Source organism: Physcomitrium patens, chromosome 8, assembly GCF_059467195.1.
Source record: "Physcomitrium patens ecotype Gransden chromosome 8, ASM5946719v1, whole genome shotgun sequence".
Classification (NCBI taxonomy): domain Eukaryota; kingdom Viridiplantae; phylum Streptophyta; class Bryopsida; order Funariales; family Funariaceae; genus Physcomitrium; species Physcomitrium patens.
This window is the reverse complement of record NC_143417.1, coordinates 18015871-18034976: the sequence shown is the minus strand read 5'-3', so window position 1 is coordinate 18034976 and position 19106 is coordinate 18015871. Positions and strand designations below refer to the sequence as shown.

General features: G+C 35.4%; 1 protein-coding gene across 1 annotated transcript; it reads left to right on the top strand.

Annotated features, from left to right (window-relative positions):
* Window positions 1-5416: 5416 nt before the first annotated feature.
* LOC112285974 (pre-mRNA-processing-splicing factor 8A) lies at window positions 5417-14026 on the top strand. Its single transcript, XM_024527405.3, has 5 exons — window positions 5417-6039; window positions 6404-6620; window positions 6835-12510; window positions 12660-13379; window positions 13483-14026. The coding sequence occupies exons 1-5, from the start codon at window positions 5837-5839 to the stop codon at window positions 13672-13674; spliced, it is 7008 nt and encodes a 2335-aa protein (XP_024383173.1). The 5' UTR covers window positions 5417-5836; the 3' UTR covers window positions 13675-14026.
* Window positions 14027-19106: the final 5080 nt, after the last annotated feature.

Genomic DNA, 19106 nt, shown 5'->3' with positions numbered 1-19106 from the left:
TTTCGGTATTTTCTTCTAATGATCTGGTTTTTCCTGTTTCCTCCGTCTCCGAAGTCCGACAGAAGAGTGTCATCTGCTGCGGCCTGAGAACGCATGGTCTAGCTGTCGGGTGTGTTTTCAAGGTGTTGGAGTGCGGTTTAGTTTGGGTCGTCCTGAAAGACCGAGGAATCAGTCCTCAGAGCACCTCACCCACTATGTCGCGCATCTTTGGTGCACAAGACGATACATTTAGTTTGTGGAAGCAGTTGTGAAATGCCAGAATACAAATGTATGGTCAGTCAGGGGGTACGGCAAAACAATGCTGTGGTACCACTCAGTCTCGTCACTCTTTTAGGTGTATCCAGTTCACCAGAGAGGTGGCTATCACCACAAGAATAGTATCTTATTCTTTAGACTTGGCGCTTTTGTAGTGGTCGGTGGATCACCTTGTTAATGCTACTACAAAGGAGTTCTGTACCACATTCAAACATTAGCTTGTGTATTTGGAACCTTATTCACAATGATTGAATTGTTTAAGATATTGGTATTCCATATCATTCATATCATTGAAATCAGTAGGTGATGTTGCAATCATGAAGATGAAGGGGGAGGATGTTTAAGTGATTGTTGTGGAGTATTGTTGACATGTCAAGTGTGTAATTGAAGGCTCTTACCACTACATCATTTTTATGATCATTTTGAAGTTCATCACTTCTTCAACAATAATTGGCATTTTTTTTTGGCTAGTATGTATGTTCAAGCGATGTGTTCTAAAGTTTTGTATATGTTTGTTGAAGGAGTATGGTGTTCTTTGTTCATTTTGTCTTGTAGATATGAGGGAGGGAGTACTGTTGCATGTCTGTTGAGTACAAGCATAGCCTTGGATGATTCATTTCATTAAAAGAAACTGCTATGTTTTATTTCCAAGGCTCCCAACTAAATCCAACTTTTTATTTTATTTTGTAGTGAATTAGATCATCTAGTTTTAATTGAAAATTCTACAAAGTTATGCATTGGGATTTTTAATGGAATCTTGTTAGAAGTTGTTGAAATATTTTTGTACAAGATAAAGTAGTAAAGTTTATGTGCATTAAATATAATTATAGATATATATATTTATGAGACATATAATAGAGCTCAAAAGCCTACTAATTGTTAGCACCATTACATTTCTAATTGTTTTGATATGTGCATGGAAAAATTGAGGAGGTATATAGCTATTAATATCATTTATAGAGCATATTCTTAATACCACATAATAAAATGATTTAAAGTTAGAAAAGTAGAAGATATATATATATATATATATATATATAAAATTGTAACATGCCATTGAAAATTTATTGTGTATATATGTACATTATGCACACACAAGCTTTATCTTGTTTAGAATTTGTCAATAAAGTATCACAAAACTTGTTGGAAATAGGTGTCCACCTACAATCGCATATGAAAATGAGAGAAGTATGATATGTGGATATAATTTATTAATCGGACATGTAAGAATTGATAAGAAATGCAAGTTTTGTGGATAGATTGTTTTAGTTTTAATAACATTATTTTCTTAGTGCTAATTTAGTTATGATCTTATATTTCGGTTTTGTTTGTTTTATTTTTTGATTTTTTGATTTTTTTATATAAAAATTACCAGTCTTTAGATTGGACAAAACCACTAAGTTTTAAAGGCTTGATTGAAGTGCATTAGATTAGATATTTGAGTTCAAATTATTGTAAGTACCAAAGTCAAATTTATATTTTCATAGGATAGATATTTGGATTTTGGAATAGGTTTTTCATTTATTGCTAGAGTTAGAATTAAGCGCTTTCTAAAACAATGGCTAGATTTTGAACAAGAAAGTAATTATTTTTTTTTACTTAATTTTCTTTCACTCACATTTTTTAAATATTGGTAATTATTTTAGTCGGACCCTCTTTATAATTAGCATAAAAATTAAAGTTGATTGTTTATTTGAAACAATGTCTTTTGCATTGTGACTCTATAGATGTAAGTTAATTAGAATATTGATTAAACAAAAAATGAAGCATATTCAAGTTTGACAGGATTCTTCTATGTTGAACTATCTAATAGATTAAATTTAGCTTACATTTTTATATTCTATGATATATTTGTTACTATAATAACATGATATTTCTTTGGAAGTTGGTGGTTTGTTTTACAATTAGGAGTTCTTGATAACTTTGTTGTTCTTTTGAACTTGTATGTCCTTGCAATACATTGATCTCCATACTTATTGGGCTATTGGCAACAATCAAGTGTACTTTTGTTTCCAATGTTGAGGATGTTATGTTGTTTGGAGTGTTATTTGTTTTCATAAGCTATAGCGTCTTTGAGCCCAAATGTAGGGGAGCTTCATCTTATAGGGCAATGTTGCTCTCACCTTCTAATCATATTACTATGGGCTATAGTGGATAATATTGTATTTAGAGTCTTTTGTGTGACCTTCTTCTATTCCTACATTGCAAGTGTTTTTATCAAACCACCTCAAGAATCATCTTGTTTTGATCAACATTTGATAACTTTGCATCTTGCAACACATTCTCTAGACCAATTGTACACCTAACTTGCATACTCAAGCAAGGCTCTTTAACCTCTAGAGTTGTGTCACAATAATTCAGTATGTTGATGGTAGTTGTAATCAGTGACGAGCTAATATTTGTCAGCAATAGTAGAAACATTTCTATTTTTTCTTTTGCTTTAATCTTCATTTACTTCTATAAAACTTTCTTGTCCTTGAAATTTTTTTCTCTCCTTGCCTTCTTTAATTTGGCAGTTCATTAATTCATAATATTAGCGTTGAAATTATCTCCTTCAAAGTGAACAACTCTTTAATAAAGATTTGAATGACTTACGATTTTCTTATTAAAATGGCGACATCAAGCAATCTACCTTCTCCACTTTCTCTTTGATGAACCACTCAAACAAGATGGATGTGTTTGAGGTGTTCATCATGGTTTCTTGCTTTGCAATCTATCTTGTCTATTGGTCGTTGTCCTCAAGGTATGTTGCTTATGTAGATATTGTACGTTGTTTCTTGGCATTTTTTACATAGAGGCTTGTTACCTTCTTTAATCGCTAATGCCTAATCAATGGAATCCACATTGATTCTATGTTCTTATTAGTACACCCTAATGTAGTCTACATAAACCATTTAATCTATTTTTTCTATTAAACTTCCAACTTAATGTTTATCACTGCTACTTAAATAAAATAAAAATACAACAAAAATAAAAATATGAGGTAAAATAACAAGAAAGATTAGGATTCAAGTATCACATATCTCCTTGTGTAAAAATATAGAATTGGTTTGGATAGGTCTATTCTACTTCCTCCATTGGCTCTTGGTTTCTACCCATTGAGGACATTGTTATTGTTCCACTAACCAACTTGTCTTATTTGATAGTTAACAAAATTCTTCTTCTTCATCTATGAATCCTACAACAAAGTTGTAACACACGAGTATCTCTGATAACTTAGGCTCAAGCCTCTTCTTTTGGCTAATTAAGACAATTTTTATTGTTTTGTTGCCATAGATGGTCACCAAGTTGTTGTTCCAATTTTGGTTAATCTTTACATCAATCAACCAAGGATAATCTAATAGCATATTATATGCCTCATTTACCTCTTTTTTCTTAATTACAATCAAAGTGATTAGGTAATAAATATCATGTATATAAATCTTTTCATTATAGATCATTTTAATTGATCCTTTTAGTGATCAAATTAACACTTGACTCACCATCAAACAACATGTTGTTCTAGGTCTTGTTGCCATCCTGCATTGATAATACATTTAGTTCTTGGTTAACATCTATTGCCAAATTAATCACTATTTTTTCTTACCTAACAAACTTGCTTTAAACTTTGTTGTTTGCATTAGGTCTAAATTCAAACTTATATTAGTCTTTTATTTTGGAAATATATAAGCCTTGACATAATCCATAATGTTTGAAGCCATATTTAGTAGTTGTATAAGCAAGCTAGTAATGGAATTGTTTAATATTTGTCTTCTTATCACCTTTATAAATTATTCCTTATGTTTACTAAAACTTCTTTCTAAAGATTTTTCATATATTGGGTGGTTTGTCTTGATGGTATAGTTCAAAGCATCCAAGTTTGAGAATTATTTCTTGTAATTCTTCAAAAGTTCTTTTTTAAGAATATTTTCATGTATAGAACTTACTTGACTTAGAGCCTTTTCTTTTGCTTTCTATTCTTTAGCTTCCTTCAATTGATCCTTTTTGAGGGCTCCAATCATTAAATTTTTGATCTACTCTTCTATATTCCAATCTTAATATAGACCTTGTAAGATTTGTGCACCCTAATTTCTTCTTATATTAAACAAAAGTCATGTATTTTGGCACTGCACCCAAATTATATCAGCCATGTCTATTGGGTTTTTAGGCTCATCCAATCATTTGATTTCTACATTACTAACATAGTGATTTGATTTTTTGTTCTTTTACTCCATATTGATTAGAAATTGATTATATAAATGCATTTTTGAGAAATTCTACCATCTATCTCATGGTTTATGATACATGAATTATTCATTTGGTCTTAGACTGAATCCACTTGCATGATTTGTAACTTTGTGTAGATTAGGTGGTCTTAGACACTTGAGGTTTTAGTTACATGAATTCACTACTAGTTGTTAGAAATAAATCAGTAATGCTTGTCATTATGTGTGAGCTTCTTGCTTATATAGCAAAACTTTCTTGGTCCCTCTTATAGATTGGCTTGTTTAATAGATGTACTTCTAATCCTACTGGAAAATTCACTCTTTTACATCTTATGAATTAGGAAAATAACTCACTTGTGAATTTAGGACAAAAAATTTACTTGTGAATTTAGATACAAAAAATCTAGTGCCAAAAAAATATAATTTAGGATTAATTAGTGTAGAAAATCTTAGATAAATAGAAAGAATTGTATTGGTAGTAGAATTATGTCTTGCTGTATGAATACTAGTGTGAAATTATTGGATAATTATGATTTCTAGTTCTGGATAGTGCAAGAATTCCTTGTTGGTTTTAGGCTTTGAACGTGTGCAGGAGGACATGGTGGGTAGGAATGTGTGGATTGAAGGGGAGCCATCAGATCAGGAGGAAGGGAGAGAGGGAAGGGCTGTGTGGAGAGTGAGGGAAGTGAAGGGAAACGGGGGAGAGTGTGTTGGGTGGGAATCGTTAATGGACGGGGTCTGCTCCCCTTCAACGGCACTTACATGCAAGGAAGAGTAAGGAGACGGAGGGAGAGCGTGAGCGAGAAAGGAGGGTTGGGTTCACAAGGGAGAGGAGAGAAACCGACTCCGACACAGACTTTCTAAAGTGGCAGCCAGCCAACAGAGAAAGCACCACCGGAATTCGACCCCGAACTAAGTCCCCCATTAGGGCTTAGGAGTCTCGATGTTGGTTTCTCCCTGTTTGTTAGGGTGAGTGACGCCTGGCCTTGCTCCCACCGCATTCCCGCTCTTCTCTCGGCCATGACTATGTCGGTGCCTCTCTCTCTCCTTCCCTTGTTGCTTCCACGGGATGCCGCCTCCGTGTCTAGATCATGGTTCTCCTTTTAATACCCTTCTTTTTTCACTCGCGTTTCGATCGGCCTCTCGGAAAAGCTTTCCTGCCTAGCATTCGAGTGTTGGGGCAGTGTTTTGCTCAAGTCTCACAGCCGGGTAGGGTTTCAGCTTCTTAAGGTTAGAGTATGATTTGAGAGTCACGGGTTACGTAGGCGGACCTTTGTTTACATGGGAGGAACGAAGGAACGCGGGGCTATTGTTGACTCGAGGCGTTGATTTGGATAGAAGAATTTTCTAGGTGAGGAACTCAGGGTGAAGTTATCATGATGGACCCGCAGGCGCCACCGATGGCGCCACCACCGCCGGCATCCGCTTCAACTGCAGCTGATGCTGAGGCGCGGTTGGATGAGAAGGCCAGGAAGTGGCACCAGTTGAATGCTAAGCGATACGGCGAGAAGCGCAAGTTTGGTTTTGTGGAGACGCAGAAGGAAGATATGCCTCCAGAGCACGTACGCAAGATTATCAGGTGTGGTATTGAAATTGGTCAGGGATTTGAGCTGAAATATTGTGGGGGTTTATATCGTTATGAATTCATTTATTTGATTATCATGAGTATAGATTGCTCTTATTTCGAGATGTTACAGTCGATATCGATTCGGTTAGGGTTTGATCATGCTTTGTTTATTTTTGTATTTTTTTGTATTTTTTTTTGTCGAGGATGCTTCTTCTTCAGAGAAGCAGGATCTTATACATTAATGTTATACTAGATGGTTTCTTTTCTTGGTTGCATAGACAGATAAATTAATGTCTCTTTGAGCAGAACGATATTATTTGCACCGTTCCTAGTTTTTTTTCGCAAACTTACGGTGTGTTCCTTCACGTGATCATAGGGACCATGGTGACATGTCTTCGAAGAAGTACCGTCATGATAAGCGGGTGTATTTGGGAGCTTTAAAGTTTGTGCCTCATGCCGTGTATAAGCTGTTGGAGAACATGCCAATGCCATGGGAGCAGGTTCGAGATGTTAGGGTGCTCTATCACATTACTGGTGCCATCACATTCGTTGATGAGATTCCGTGGGTAGTGGAACCTATTTTTCTTGCTCAAGTAAGACTCTCCTCCGAGAAAATTCTACTGTCTTTTCCATATATTGCCTGTGTCTAGGACGTCTTTAGACACTATAATGATTGAAGGCGTTATTTATTTATTCACTTATTGTTGGGTTGGTATGGGAGTTTTTCCAAAGCATGTTTTTGGCATTTTGTGGATTAGTATTCTTGGAGATGATTTTAGCTGGCTGAAGTTTATTTTTATTTTGTAGTGGGGTACTATGTGGATCATGATGAGGCGAGAGAAGAGGGACAGACGCCACTTTAAGCGTATGCGTTTCCCTCCTTTCGACGATGAGGAACCCCCTTTGGATTACGCTGATAACCTGCTGGATGTTGAGCCCCTCGAACCTATTCAGCTAGAGCTTGACGAAGAAGAAGACTCCGCTGTATATGAATGGTTCTATGATTACAAGCCTCTTGTGAAGACAAAGTTGATCAATGGACCCAGTTACAGGCGTTGGCATCTGTCATTACCTATCATGGCCGCTCTTCACCGTCTTGCTGGGCAGCTGCTGAGTGACTTGATAGATAGAAACTACTTCTATCTGTTTGATATGGAGTCATTTTTCACTGCCAAGGCACTCAATCTGTGCATCCCAGGTGGTCCCAAGTTCGAGCCTTTATACCGGGATATGGAGAAGGGAGATGAAGATTGGAATGAGTTCAATGATATCAATAAGCTTATTATTCGCTCTCCATTGCGTACGGAATACAGGATTGCGTTTCCTCACTTATATAATAATCGCCCTCGCAAAGTGAAGCTGGGCGTATATCACACTCCTATGGTTATGTACATCAAGTCGGAAGATCCAGATTTGCCTGCATTTTATTTTGATCCATTGATCCATCCAATTGCTTTCTACAAAACAGACAAGCGTGGCGAGAGGAAAGGATTTCAGGAAGAAGAAGATGAAGACGATTTCGTCTTGCCAGAAGGAGTGGAGCCTTTGATTCAGGATATTCCACAATACACTGACACTACTGCTGCAGGAATTGCTTTGTTATTTGCTCCCCGCCCTTTCAACATGCGGTCAGGTCGGATGAGGCGTGCTGAGGACATCCCCCTAGTGTCTGATTGGTACAAAGAGCACTGTCCTCCGACCTACCCAGTGAAGGTTCGTGTAAGTTATCAAAAGCTCTTAAAGTGTTATGTGCTGAATGAGCTTCATCATCGGCCGCCGAAGGGTCAAAAGAAGAAATATTTATTCCGTTCGTTGCGTGCAACCAAGTTCTTCCAGACGACAGAATTGGACTGGGCCGAAGCAGGTTTACAAGTATGTAAGCAAGGTTATAATATGTTGAATCTTCTGATTCACAGAAAGAATCTCAACTATCTGCATTTAGATTACAATTTTAATCTCAAGCCTGTGAAGACTCTAACAACTAAGGAGAGGAAGAAGTCCCGTTTTGGAAATGCATTCCATCTTTGCCGGGAGATTTTACGCCTCACCAAGCTGGTTGTGGACGCAAATATCCAATTTCGATTAGGAAATGTTGACGCTTACCAACTTGCAGATGGCCTACAATATACATTCTCGCATGTTGGTCAATTGACTGGTATGTATCGTTACAAATATAGGCTAATGAGACAGATTCGAATGTGCAAGGATTTGAAGCATTTGATCTATTACCGGTTCAATACCGGACCTGTTGGTAAGGGCCCTGGCTGTGGATTCTGGGCACCCATGTGGCGCGTTTGGTTGTTCTTCCTTAGAGGTGTCGTCCCTCTCTTGGAGAGATGGTTGGGAAATCTCCTTGCCCGACAATTTGAAGGTCGTCATTCCAAAGGAGTTGCTAAGACTGTTACTAAGCAACGGGTGGAGAGCCATTTTGACTTGGAACTTAGGGCAGCAGTCATGCACGATGTCTTAGATGCTATGCCAGAAGGTATCAAGCAGAATAAGGCTCGTACCATTCTTCAGCATCTGAGTGAAGCTTGGCGTTGCTGGAAGGCCAACATTCCCTGGAAAGTTCCTGGGCTCCCAGTGCCAATTGAGAACATGATTCTGCGCTACGTGAAGTCGAAGGCGGATTGGTGGACTAATGTCGCTCATTACAACCGAGAGCGAATTCGGCGAGGTGCCACAGTGGACAAAACTGTTTGCCGGAAGAATCTCGGTCGTCTAACTCGTCTTTGGTTGAAGGCAGAACAAGAGCGTCAGCATAATTATCTGAAGGATGGGCCTTATGTCACACCTGAGGAAGCGGTGGCTATTTATACCACAACCGTACATTGGCTTGAATCCCGCAAGTTTTCTCCCATTCCTTTTCCTCCCCTTTCATACAAGCATGACACGAAGCTCCTTATCCTTGCCTTGGAGCGTCTTAAAGAGTCTTACAGTGTAGCAGTTCGTTTGAATCAGCAGCAAAGGGAGGAGCTTGGGCTGATAGAGCAGGCTTATGATAATCCACATGAGGCCCTGTCTCGTATTAAGCGGCACTTGCTTACACAAAGAGCCTTCAAGGAGGTCGGAATCGAGTTCATGGATCTCTATAGCCATCTCATTCCTGTATATGAGATTGAGCCATTGGAAAAGATCACTGATGCCTACCTTGATCAGTATTTATGGTATGAGGGAGATAAAAGACACTTGTTCCCCAATTGGATCAAGCCTGCTGACTCGGAACCTCCTCCCTTGCTGGTTTACAAGTGGTGCCAAGGTATCAACAATTTGCAGGACATATGGGACACCAGTGAAGGGCAGTGCGTTGTTATGTTGCAGACCAAGTTCGAGAAGTTCTTCGACAAAATTGATTTGACGATGCTGAACAGACTTCTACGGTTGGTCCTTGACCATAACATTGCTGACTATGTAACGGCAAAGAACAACGTGGTTCTATCTTACAAGGACATGAGTCATACGAATTCCTACGGGCTACTTCAGGGGCTTCAGTTTGCCTCCTTTGTTGTCCAGTATTATGGGCTGGTGCTGGATCTGCTAGTGTTGGGTCTCACACGTGCTAGTGAAATAGCGGGACCTCCGCAAATGCCAAACGAGTTCATAACTTTCTGGGACGTGAAGGTGGAGACTCGTCATCCCATCCGCCTATATTCGCGTTACATAGACAAAGTTCACATACTCTTCCGTTTCACTCATGAAGAAGCCAGAGACCTTATTCAGCGTTACCTGACTGAACATCCAGATCCGAACAATGAGAACATTGTGGGTTATAACAATAAGAAGTGCTGGCCCAGAGATGCTCGTATGCGTCTCATGAAGCACGATGTAAACCTTGGAAGAAGTGTGTTCTGGGACATTAAGAACCGGCTTCCTCGCAGCATCACTACTTTGGAATGGGAGAACTCTTTTGTTTCAGTCTATAGCAAAGACAATCCGAACTTGCTGTTTAGCATGTGTGGGTTTGAAGTTCGCATCTTGCCAAAGATCCGGATGACTCAAGAAGCTTTCGGCAGCAAAGATGGTGTATGGAACTTGCAGAACGAGCAAACCAAGGAGCGAACTGCTATGGCTTATCTTCGCGTGGACGATGAACACTTGAAAGTCTTTGAGAATCGAGTCAGACAGATTCTTATGTCATCTGGCTCTACCACATTCACCAAGATTGTGAACAAGTGGAACACTGCTCTTATTGGTCTGATGACGTACTTCAGGGAAGCTACAGTTCATACCCAAGAGCTTCTCGATCTTCTTGTCAAATGTGAAAACAAGATCCAAACTCGTATCAAGATTGGATTGAATTCTAAAATGCCTAGTAGATTTCCTCCAGTGATCTTTTACACTCCTAAGGAGATTGGTGGTCTTGGAATGCTGTCAATGGGGCATATTTTGATTCCCCAGAGTGACTTGAGATACAGTCAGCAGACAGACGTTGGAGTCACTCACTTTCGAAGTGGTATGAGTCATGAAGATGAGCAATTGATTCCCAATCTTTACCGGTACATTCAACCTTGGGAAAGTGAGTTCATCGACTCGCAGCGTGTGTGGGCGGAGTACGCTTTGAAGAGACAAGAGGCTCAGGCTCAGAACAGGAGACTGACTTTGGAGGATCTTGAGGATTCTTGGGACAGGGGTATACCACGTATCAACACTTTGTTTCAGAAGGATCGTCATACTTTGGCTTACGATAAGGGTTGGCGTGTGCGTACCGACTTCAAGCAGTACCAAGTATTGAAGCAGAATCCTTTCTGGTGGACTCATCAACGGCACGATGGTAAGTTGTGGAACTTAAACAACTACCGTACGGATGTTATTCAGGCTCTTGGTGGTGTTGAAGGCATTTTGGAGCACACTTTGTTTAAGGGAACATATTTCCCTACGTGGGAAGGTCTTTTCTGGGAAAAGGCATCAGGTTTCGAAGAATCCATGAAGTACAAGAAGCTCACAAATGCTCAGCGCTCTGGTTTGAACCAAATTCCAAACCGTCGTTTTACACTTTGGTGGTCCCCTACCATTAATCGAGCCAACGTGTATGTTGGTTTCCAAGTGCAGCTTGATCTTACAGGTATTTTCATGCATGGAAAGATTCCGACCTTGAAGATTTCCCTCATTCAGATCTTTAGAGCTCATTTGTGGCAAAAGGTGCACGAAAGTGTGGTGATGGATCTTTGCCAGGTCCTGGATCAAGAGCTCGATGCTTTGGAGATTGAAACAGTGCAAAAGGAAACTATTCACCCGCGTAAGAGTTATAAAATGAACAGCTCTTGTGCGGATATTCTGTTGTTCGCTGCTTACAAGTGGCCCATGAGCAAGCCAAGTCTTGTTGCAGAGCCGAAGGATGTTTTTGATCAGAAGGCTAGTAACAAGTACTGGATTGATGTGCAATTGCGGTGGGGTGATTACGATTCTCATGATATTGAACGTTACACCCGAGCCAAATTCTTGGATTATACAACTGATAACATGTCAATATATCCAGCTCCTACAGGCGTGATGATCGGGCTGGACTTAGCGTACAATCTACACGCTGCGTTTGGCAATTGGTTCCCTGGTTCTAAGCCTCTTTTTGCACAGGCTATCAACAAAATCATGAAGGCTAATCCCGCACTTTATGTGTTAAGGGAGCGTGTAAGGAAGGGGTTGCAGCTGTATTCATCTGAGCCCACTGAGCCTTATTTATCTTCCCAGAATTACGGAGAGCTTTTCAGCAACCAGATCATCTGGTTTGTAGACGATACTAATGTGTATCGCGTGACAATTCACAAGACTTTCGAAGGAAACTTGACCACAAAACCTATTAATGGTGCCATTTTTATCTTCAATCCAAGAACAGGACAACTGTTTTTGAAGGTCATTCATACTAGTGTGTGGGCAGGACAGAAACGTTTGGGACAATTGGCGAAGTGGAAGACTGCTGAAGAAGTAGCTGCTTTGGTCCGTTCTCTCCCAGTTGAAGAACAGCCTAAGCAGATTATTGTTACGCGGAAAGGAATGCTTGATCCTTTGGAGGTTCACCTTCTTGATTTCCCGAATATCGTCATCAAGGGCAGTGAATTGCAGTTGCCATTCCAAGCTTGTCTGAAGATTGAGAAATTTGGAGATTTAATTCTGAAAGCAACGGAGCCGCAAATGGTTTTGTTCAACATCTATGATGACTGGCTGAAGACTATATCATCTTATACCGCATTCTCTAGGCTCATCTTGATTCTTCGAGCTCTTCACGTCAACAATGAGAAGGCTAAGATGTTGCTGAAGCCTGACAAGACTGTAGTGACAGAGCCACACCACATCTGGCCTAATCTGAGTGATGATCAGTGGATGAAGGTCGAAGTTGCTTTGAGAGATCTGATATTATCGGACTACGCGAAGAAGAATAACGTTAATACGTCTGCATTGACACAGTCAGAGATTCGGGACATCATTTTGGGTGCTGAAATTACGCCTCCCTCACAACAACGGCAGCAGATTGCTGAGATCGAGAAACAGGTTAGTATTTTGTTCCTTGAGTATGCAATTTTAATGGTAACGGGCTCCTTGAAATTCTAGGATTTGTTTCAGTGGAGCATTTTTAAATGTTGGATACATGTACAATGTTAAGGAAGCCACATAACAACTTGTTTTGCTTTACTTTACAGGCGAAGGAGGCTAGTCAATTGACCGCAGTTACAACAAAGACAACTAACGTACACGGAGATGATTTGATTGTAACAACTACCAGTCCTTATGAACAAGCAGCCTTTGGTTCCAAGACAGACTGGCGAGTGAGAGCTATCTCTGCTACCAATCTCCATCTGCGTGTCAACCACATTTATGTGAACTCAGATGACATCAAGGAGTCGGGATACACATACATTATGCCGAAGAATGTATTGAAGAAGTTTATATGTATTGCTGATTTGAGGACTCAAATTGCTGGGTATTTGTACGGAGTGAGTCCTCCTGATAATCCACAGGTTAAGGAGATTCGGTGCATTGTAATGCCTCCTCAATGGGGCACACATCAGCAGGTCCACCTTCCTAGTAGTCTACCTGAGCATGAGTTCTTAAATGAGCTTGAACCTCTTGGTTGGCTTCATACCCAGCCGAATGAGCTTCCGCAGCTCTCACCTCAGGACTTGACCAGTCATGCTCGTGTTCTGGAGAACAACAAGCAGTGGGATGGTGAAAAGTGCATCATCTTAACCTGCAGTTTCACTCCTGGTTCTTGCTCATTAACAGCTTATAAGCTGACACCAACTGGGTATGAATGGGGTCGGGCTAATAAGGACAGTGGCAGCAATCCCCACGGTTATCTGCCAACTCACTACGAGAAAGTGCAGATGCTGCTGAGTGACCGATTCCTTGGATTCTACATGGTAAGTTGCGTTCGATCATGTTTTAAACCTGAAGTCTCGGCTGTACGTTTTGTTGGATTTTACATTGAAGTGATTTTAACTTTCTTGAATGGTGATTGAACAGGTCCCAGATAACGGTCCGTGGAATTATAATTTCATGGGTGTGAAACATTCTGTTGGTATGAAGTATGGAATCAAGCTCTCCATTCCAAGAGAATTTTATCATGAAGATCACAGGCCGACACACTTTTTGGAGTTCAGCAATCTGGAGGAAAACGATGTTGCGGAGGGGGATCGTGAAGATGTGTTTCAGTAGATTTTGAAGGTCTCATTTCGTCTGGAGGTTTCGTTTAAACCCAGAGAACCTCGTTTGTATTAACGTATGGCAGTTGTCTTTCTTAGTTGAGCTAAACCTGAAATGATCAAGTAAATGTTCATGCTAACAAAGCCTACATGTTAGTGGCTGGGGTTGTGAAGAGAAGAGGATTATGAGCTAGGTGCGAGAATGCTTATGTGCGTTGTAGTCACCAGTATATCCTATGAACTTCTTTGCACACGTGAACATCTTAGACTGTCCGGATAGTCTAGGACGATTCAAAATAGACAATTTCTCTTCTTCTGAAGATGTAAACATTTTTGTAAAGGTAAACATCGATCATGTCAAAGAATTTGATTCTGTATTGCATTAGTTTTCAATATTTCGTGATTTCCTGGTGAATGTTTTGTAGTCTCATTGGCTTTTTAAAAGTGGAAACCTATGGTATTAATGACCCGTAAGTAGAATAAGTATTTGCAATTTTAATTTGATGAATTCACATGTATTGGTTACATTTTATTAATTAAAAATTATGAAAATGATTTCTTGATACTTTATACAAAGCACAAAGAAATCTTTCAATGTAATCTTTTATCATTTTTATTAAATTATATAGCCATTTTCAATCTGTACAATTTGATAGTATATCCTTTAATAGACATGTCTTTTAATTTACATAAATTTAATATTCAAAAGTGAATTTTTATCAAAATAGTTGTCAATTTTACATAATTATCAAAACCTCTTTAAAGACATAAAAACTAAAAGTATAACCTATTTTGAATATGTGCATTATTTTTTTATATAGAATTAATGCTTTATAACAGCAACAAAGAAGATAACAAAAATCATATTGATTTTTTATTCCATTTCAATAAAACCAGTCTTGTAACAATAATTTTGTTAAGATTTTTTGATAGAGTTATTCATATAGATATTAAAAGTTTAGTTTTTTAACATACTTATTGATTAGCATTAGATGTCCATGATAAAATAAAGTTTTCATTGTAATTAAGTATCTTATTTAGAAAACTTCCACAAGTATATATTTCATAAAAATAAATTAAAATAGTTAAAAATAAATATAAAAAAATGTTATTTAATCACTAACAAATTTTAAATTGATCTTTGTTCTTAGTTAGATGAAAGACACATGGTTTTTGTTACCTTGCCAATATTTTTTTCTCTTCTTATTTATTAGTTGTATTGTACAAATTTTCTAAATGTACTATTGAAGTTTCTATTTCTTCTTCATGCATCTTATAAATATAGTATTTTGATCAAAATCAATTTTTACTAAGAAAGTAATTCTTATTTTTTCTATTTATAATGCTTTTCATAATATTTCTACTAACTTGCTGAAAATGATTTCAAAAAAGAACTTAGATTTTTTTGGATACATGTTTCTACAAATACTAGTCTGAATAGATTTTTGTAATATATTCAACATTGTCTCTTATTATTTTTTTAGTACTTGACGTATATTATAGACTATTCATATTCCTTTTCTTCCCCTTAAACTTGTTTAGACTTAGTAGAGGTACTCCATGAGTTTTCCTAATTATATTAAACACATGAATAAAAGATTTGAATTAAAAAAAAACAAAACAAAACAAAACAAAAAAACAAAAAAACAAAAAAATAAGGCCCTACAAGTATAAGATTTATTATATTTTGAAATAAATTGCATATAAATCCAATTGAAAAAATGTGTATTATATTTTTAATTTTTTTATTAAAAAAATTATATATATTATTTTTAAAAAAAAAAAAAAATTATTAAAAAATTATTTTTGTTATCTAAAACAAAACAAAAAAAAAAACAAAAACAAAAAAAAAAAAAAAAAAAAAAAAAAAAAAAAAACTAACTCCATTAATTTTCCATCAATAATTATTATCTAGAATGTAAATAAAGTATTTTCCAAGGCTTATATACAACCTATTTAGATATCATCTATTAGATGCAAAACCTTCTTTCAACTTAATTTAACTCAACTATTGTATTTCTACAATTGGCATTATAAATTATGTAAAACTATATATATAGTTTTTTTACTATTTTTCCTTGATTATTTTTATTTTTGGTAATAGAAAAAATATCTACATCCACATAAATATTCTTTATTTATTCTTATTTATGTGTCATTTTAATCATAGCATTAATTTATTTATTCTTAATAATTAATAATTTCAAAGCTTATTGAAGAATTAATCTTCAAATTTTTGTTTTTCTATTTCGAGTAATGGTTCTAAAATAAAAAAATTTATTATGCTATTTTAATATATTAATATTTAATATTACAGGTATTCAATATAAGTGAAGGTTGTATTAATAGAAGTTTAATATGAGACTCAAGTTACAAGCACACTCCGAGTTGCTATACATACATCTCAAATTGCTATAAATGCATCCAAAAAAATAAAGACATTTAATTGGCTACTTGTTTTGAGGAGGCTAAAAACTGCCATTATTGTAGAGATCTTGTTGTCATCCCCTTCACAATTTCATTGTCCAATCAATAGACATGGTGAAGACACAGTGCCCATGCCCAGGTTTTAATTTAACTTTGTCTCCCTAGTCTCCCAATGACTCTTGGTCTCAAAGCAAGTCCTTGACTTCTTTCCCAACTCCCTAGTCTTGCATGGTTTCATGCTTATAGAACTTTGGTAGTTCCTCTTTAAGCCTCAATGTAATATCTATAGTTGCTTTGGCAAGATTTCTTGAATTTATTTGGTTATATTTGGTTTTTTTTTATTTTATATATATATATATATATATATATATATATATTAGCTTCAACTTAAGCAAACAAATGAGTATACAATTACTACTTATGATACATGGCTATCAACATTCTATCACATATATACATAATTATTTATATAAGAAGTATTAGGTAGAATGTAAATATAAGTAAATTTGATAATATCTTATGGAAAAGCTTCTTAGAAGCTTTATAGATGTAAATTTTATTTTATATGTGTTTGTAGTTGATTGGTTGATTGAAAACTAGGCCAACAAGCTAGCCACGTATTGCATATGTTGGCAATTTGTAGTACAAGTTGGCCTTGTAGCACACATGCAAAAAAATTGTCTTCCAAGTTAGACATGTGTCTTACAAGTTGGACACATGTCAAAGATTTTATAGAATGTTGATATGTAACTCTTAATTAGATATTATATATGGAGGCAAGAGTGAAGCCTTTTTCACTCTTATTATCACCTCTCTTATTCTTAATGTTGTTTCAAGAGTCTCTAGTCTTCTTGTTTTTGGCAATAGCCATTCAAGTTTTAATATTGTAATACTTCCTAGTGAATATCTATTCTTTTTTAGTTACATAATAGTGTATTGATGATTTTATTATTTGTGATTCATGCCCTTAATATATATTGCAAAGTCTCCCTTCATCTTCTTTCATCTTTCTTCTATTTCATGTCAAACTGTCAATGTTATCTCAAATGATATTGTTGCACACAACTCTAGTTGTGCACCAATAGTCCTAAGGCATGACTAGCAGTTCTCTAAATTTGTTTGTTGCCAAATAGACACATGCATTTTATATTACAAGGCTTTGCAGCATCCTTATTAATTCTAAAAGTCTTAGCTTATAATAGTGAGCCAAGTAAAGTAATTAATTAATTTCATCACCAAAGATTTTTTTTCTATTATAAACATGAATATACAAATATTATACATTCATCACAAATTGGAATATAAGAATTTTATAGGAAACAAACAAATTGTGTCATCTTCCTTGTTCCAAATACTTTACTACATCTCTACATTATTTTCATAGCTATAGTAGAATAATAATAAATAATAGAATTACATAAGCTCTATGTAATTAGTTTTATATTAGCAACTAAGTAGAATGACAACAAGGGTGTTGATTAGACTCATATTCAAAAAAAAAAAATGAACATGAAATAGAGAGTTGGAAAGAAAAAAAAAAAAAAAACTTACTTCAAGACTAAGAAAACAAAGTTAAAATTAAATCCTCACAAGGGTGCTCCTCCTTCATCCTGTCTACTAACCAACCAATGAAACCTCTGCAATAATGACAAGTGTTAATCTCTACAAAACAATTAGCCTATCAAAAGTTTTTATTTTATTTTGATATACATATAGCAACTTGAGATGTGCCTATAGATTGAATCTTAACATAATTTTTTAAATTAATAATAATATTATAATATTAGCTATAATAATATAATTATTAATCATGATAAAGTATTCAATCTTAAATCCTTTTATTATTAAATATTACTTTTATATTCCAAAATTTAAAAAATAAATAAAATTTTAATTATAAAATGTATCTTTAAATATATATATATATATATATATATATATATATAATAAATATGTGTCAAGGATATGAACTACAAACAATAAATTTTTTGATATACTTTTGTGTCTCCAAAAAAATAATAGATATTTATTCAAAAGTATTATAGTATTAAAACTAAAATAGCTATTGCCAAAGACAAGAAGATTATAGACTCTTGAAATAATACTAAAAATAAGAAAAGCATTGACAAGAGTGAAGAAGGCTTCACTCTTATTCTACATATACTATCTAATTAGGAGTTACATGGCGACATTCTATAGGATCTCTAATATGTGTCCAACTTGTGAAACACATGTTTAACTTGTAAGACAAGTTTCATGCATGTAAGCCACATAACCAACTTATATCACAAGTTGCTAATATGGGCAACATGTGGTTAAGTTGTTGGCCAAGTTTCCAACCTATTAATCAACTATAAATATGAATAAAGTCAAATTCACATCCATAAAGCTTCTAAGAAGCTTTTTTTCAAGATATTATTAAATTTACCTTCATTTGCCTTCAAGTACAATTTATTGATAAATTTCAAACATATAAAGTGATTAATGACTTAGATTATTTTTTAACATAAATATAGATTTTAGAAGATTTTTTTATCCTTACACATTGCTAAGCAATCTTCATCTTCTATAGGTTATTACTTTGCTTTACATACAAAATATTCTTTTTTACATTATTAAATGAATCAAAAAATATTACTAAATTACAAAATGTTTCTCTTCATTTTTTGAAATTCACTTTGAAGTAGAATTGACAATATAAATTAATTAAATAATTTATGAGGAATAAAAGATATTTCACTTCGTTTTTATTAAAAAATGTCATATTTACTATATGAATGATAAATTTGGATTTTTGGTTATAAATATACATATATATATATATAGATATATTTATATTATTTACACATGATTGTATATAAGTTTTAGACATATTCATGTAATTTAAGTACATTTCAACTTTCTTTTAAATTTATAATAATAATAATAAGTTTCAAAAAATGTATTAAATTAATATACAAAGATTTTAGTTAGAAATAAAATTTAATAAAAACAATAATAATATTAAGATTTAGCATG

Coding starts and splice junctions, on each gene's coding strand:
- LOC112285974 (XM_024527405.3), top strand. CDS start 5,837: ATGATGGACCCGCAGGCGCCACCGATGGCGCCACCACCGCCGGCATCC. Junction 6,621..6,834: donor AACCTATTTTTCTTGCTCAA/GTAAGACTCTCC, acceptor TTTATTTTGTAG/TGGGGTACTATGTGGATCAT. Junction 12,511..12,659: donor TTGCTGAGATCGAGAAACAG/GTTAGTATTTTG, acceptor TTTACTTTACAG/GCGAAGGAGGCTAGTCAATT.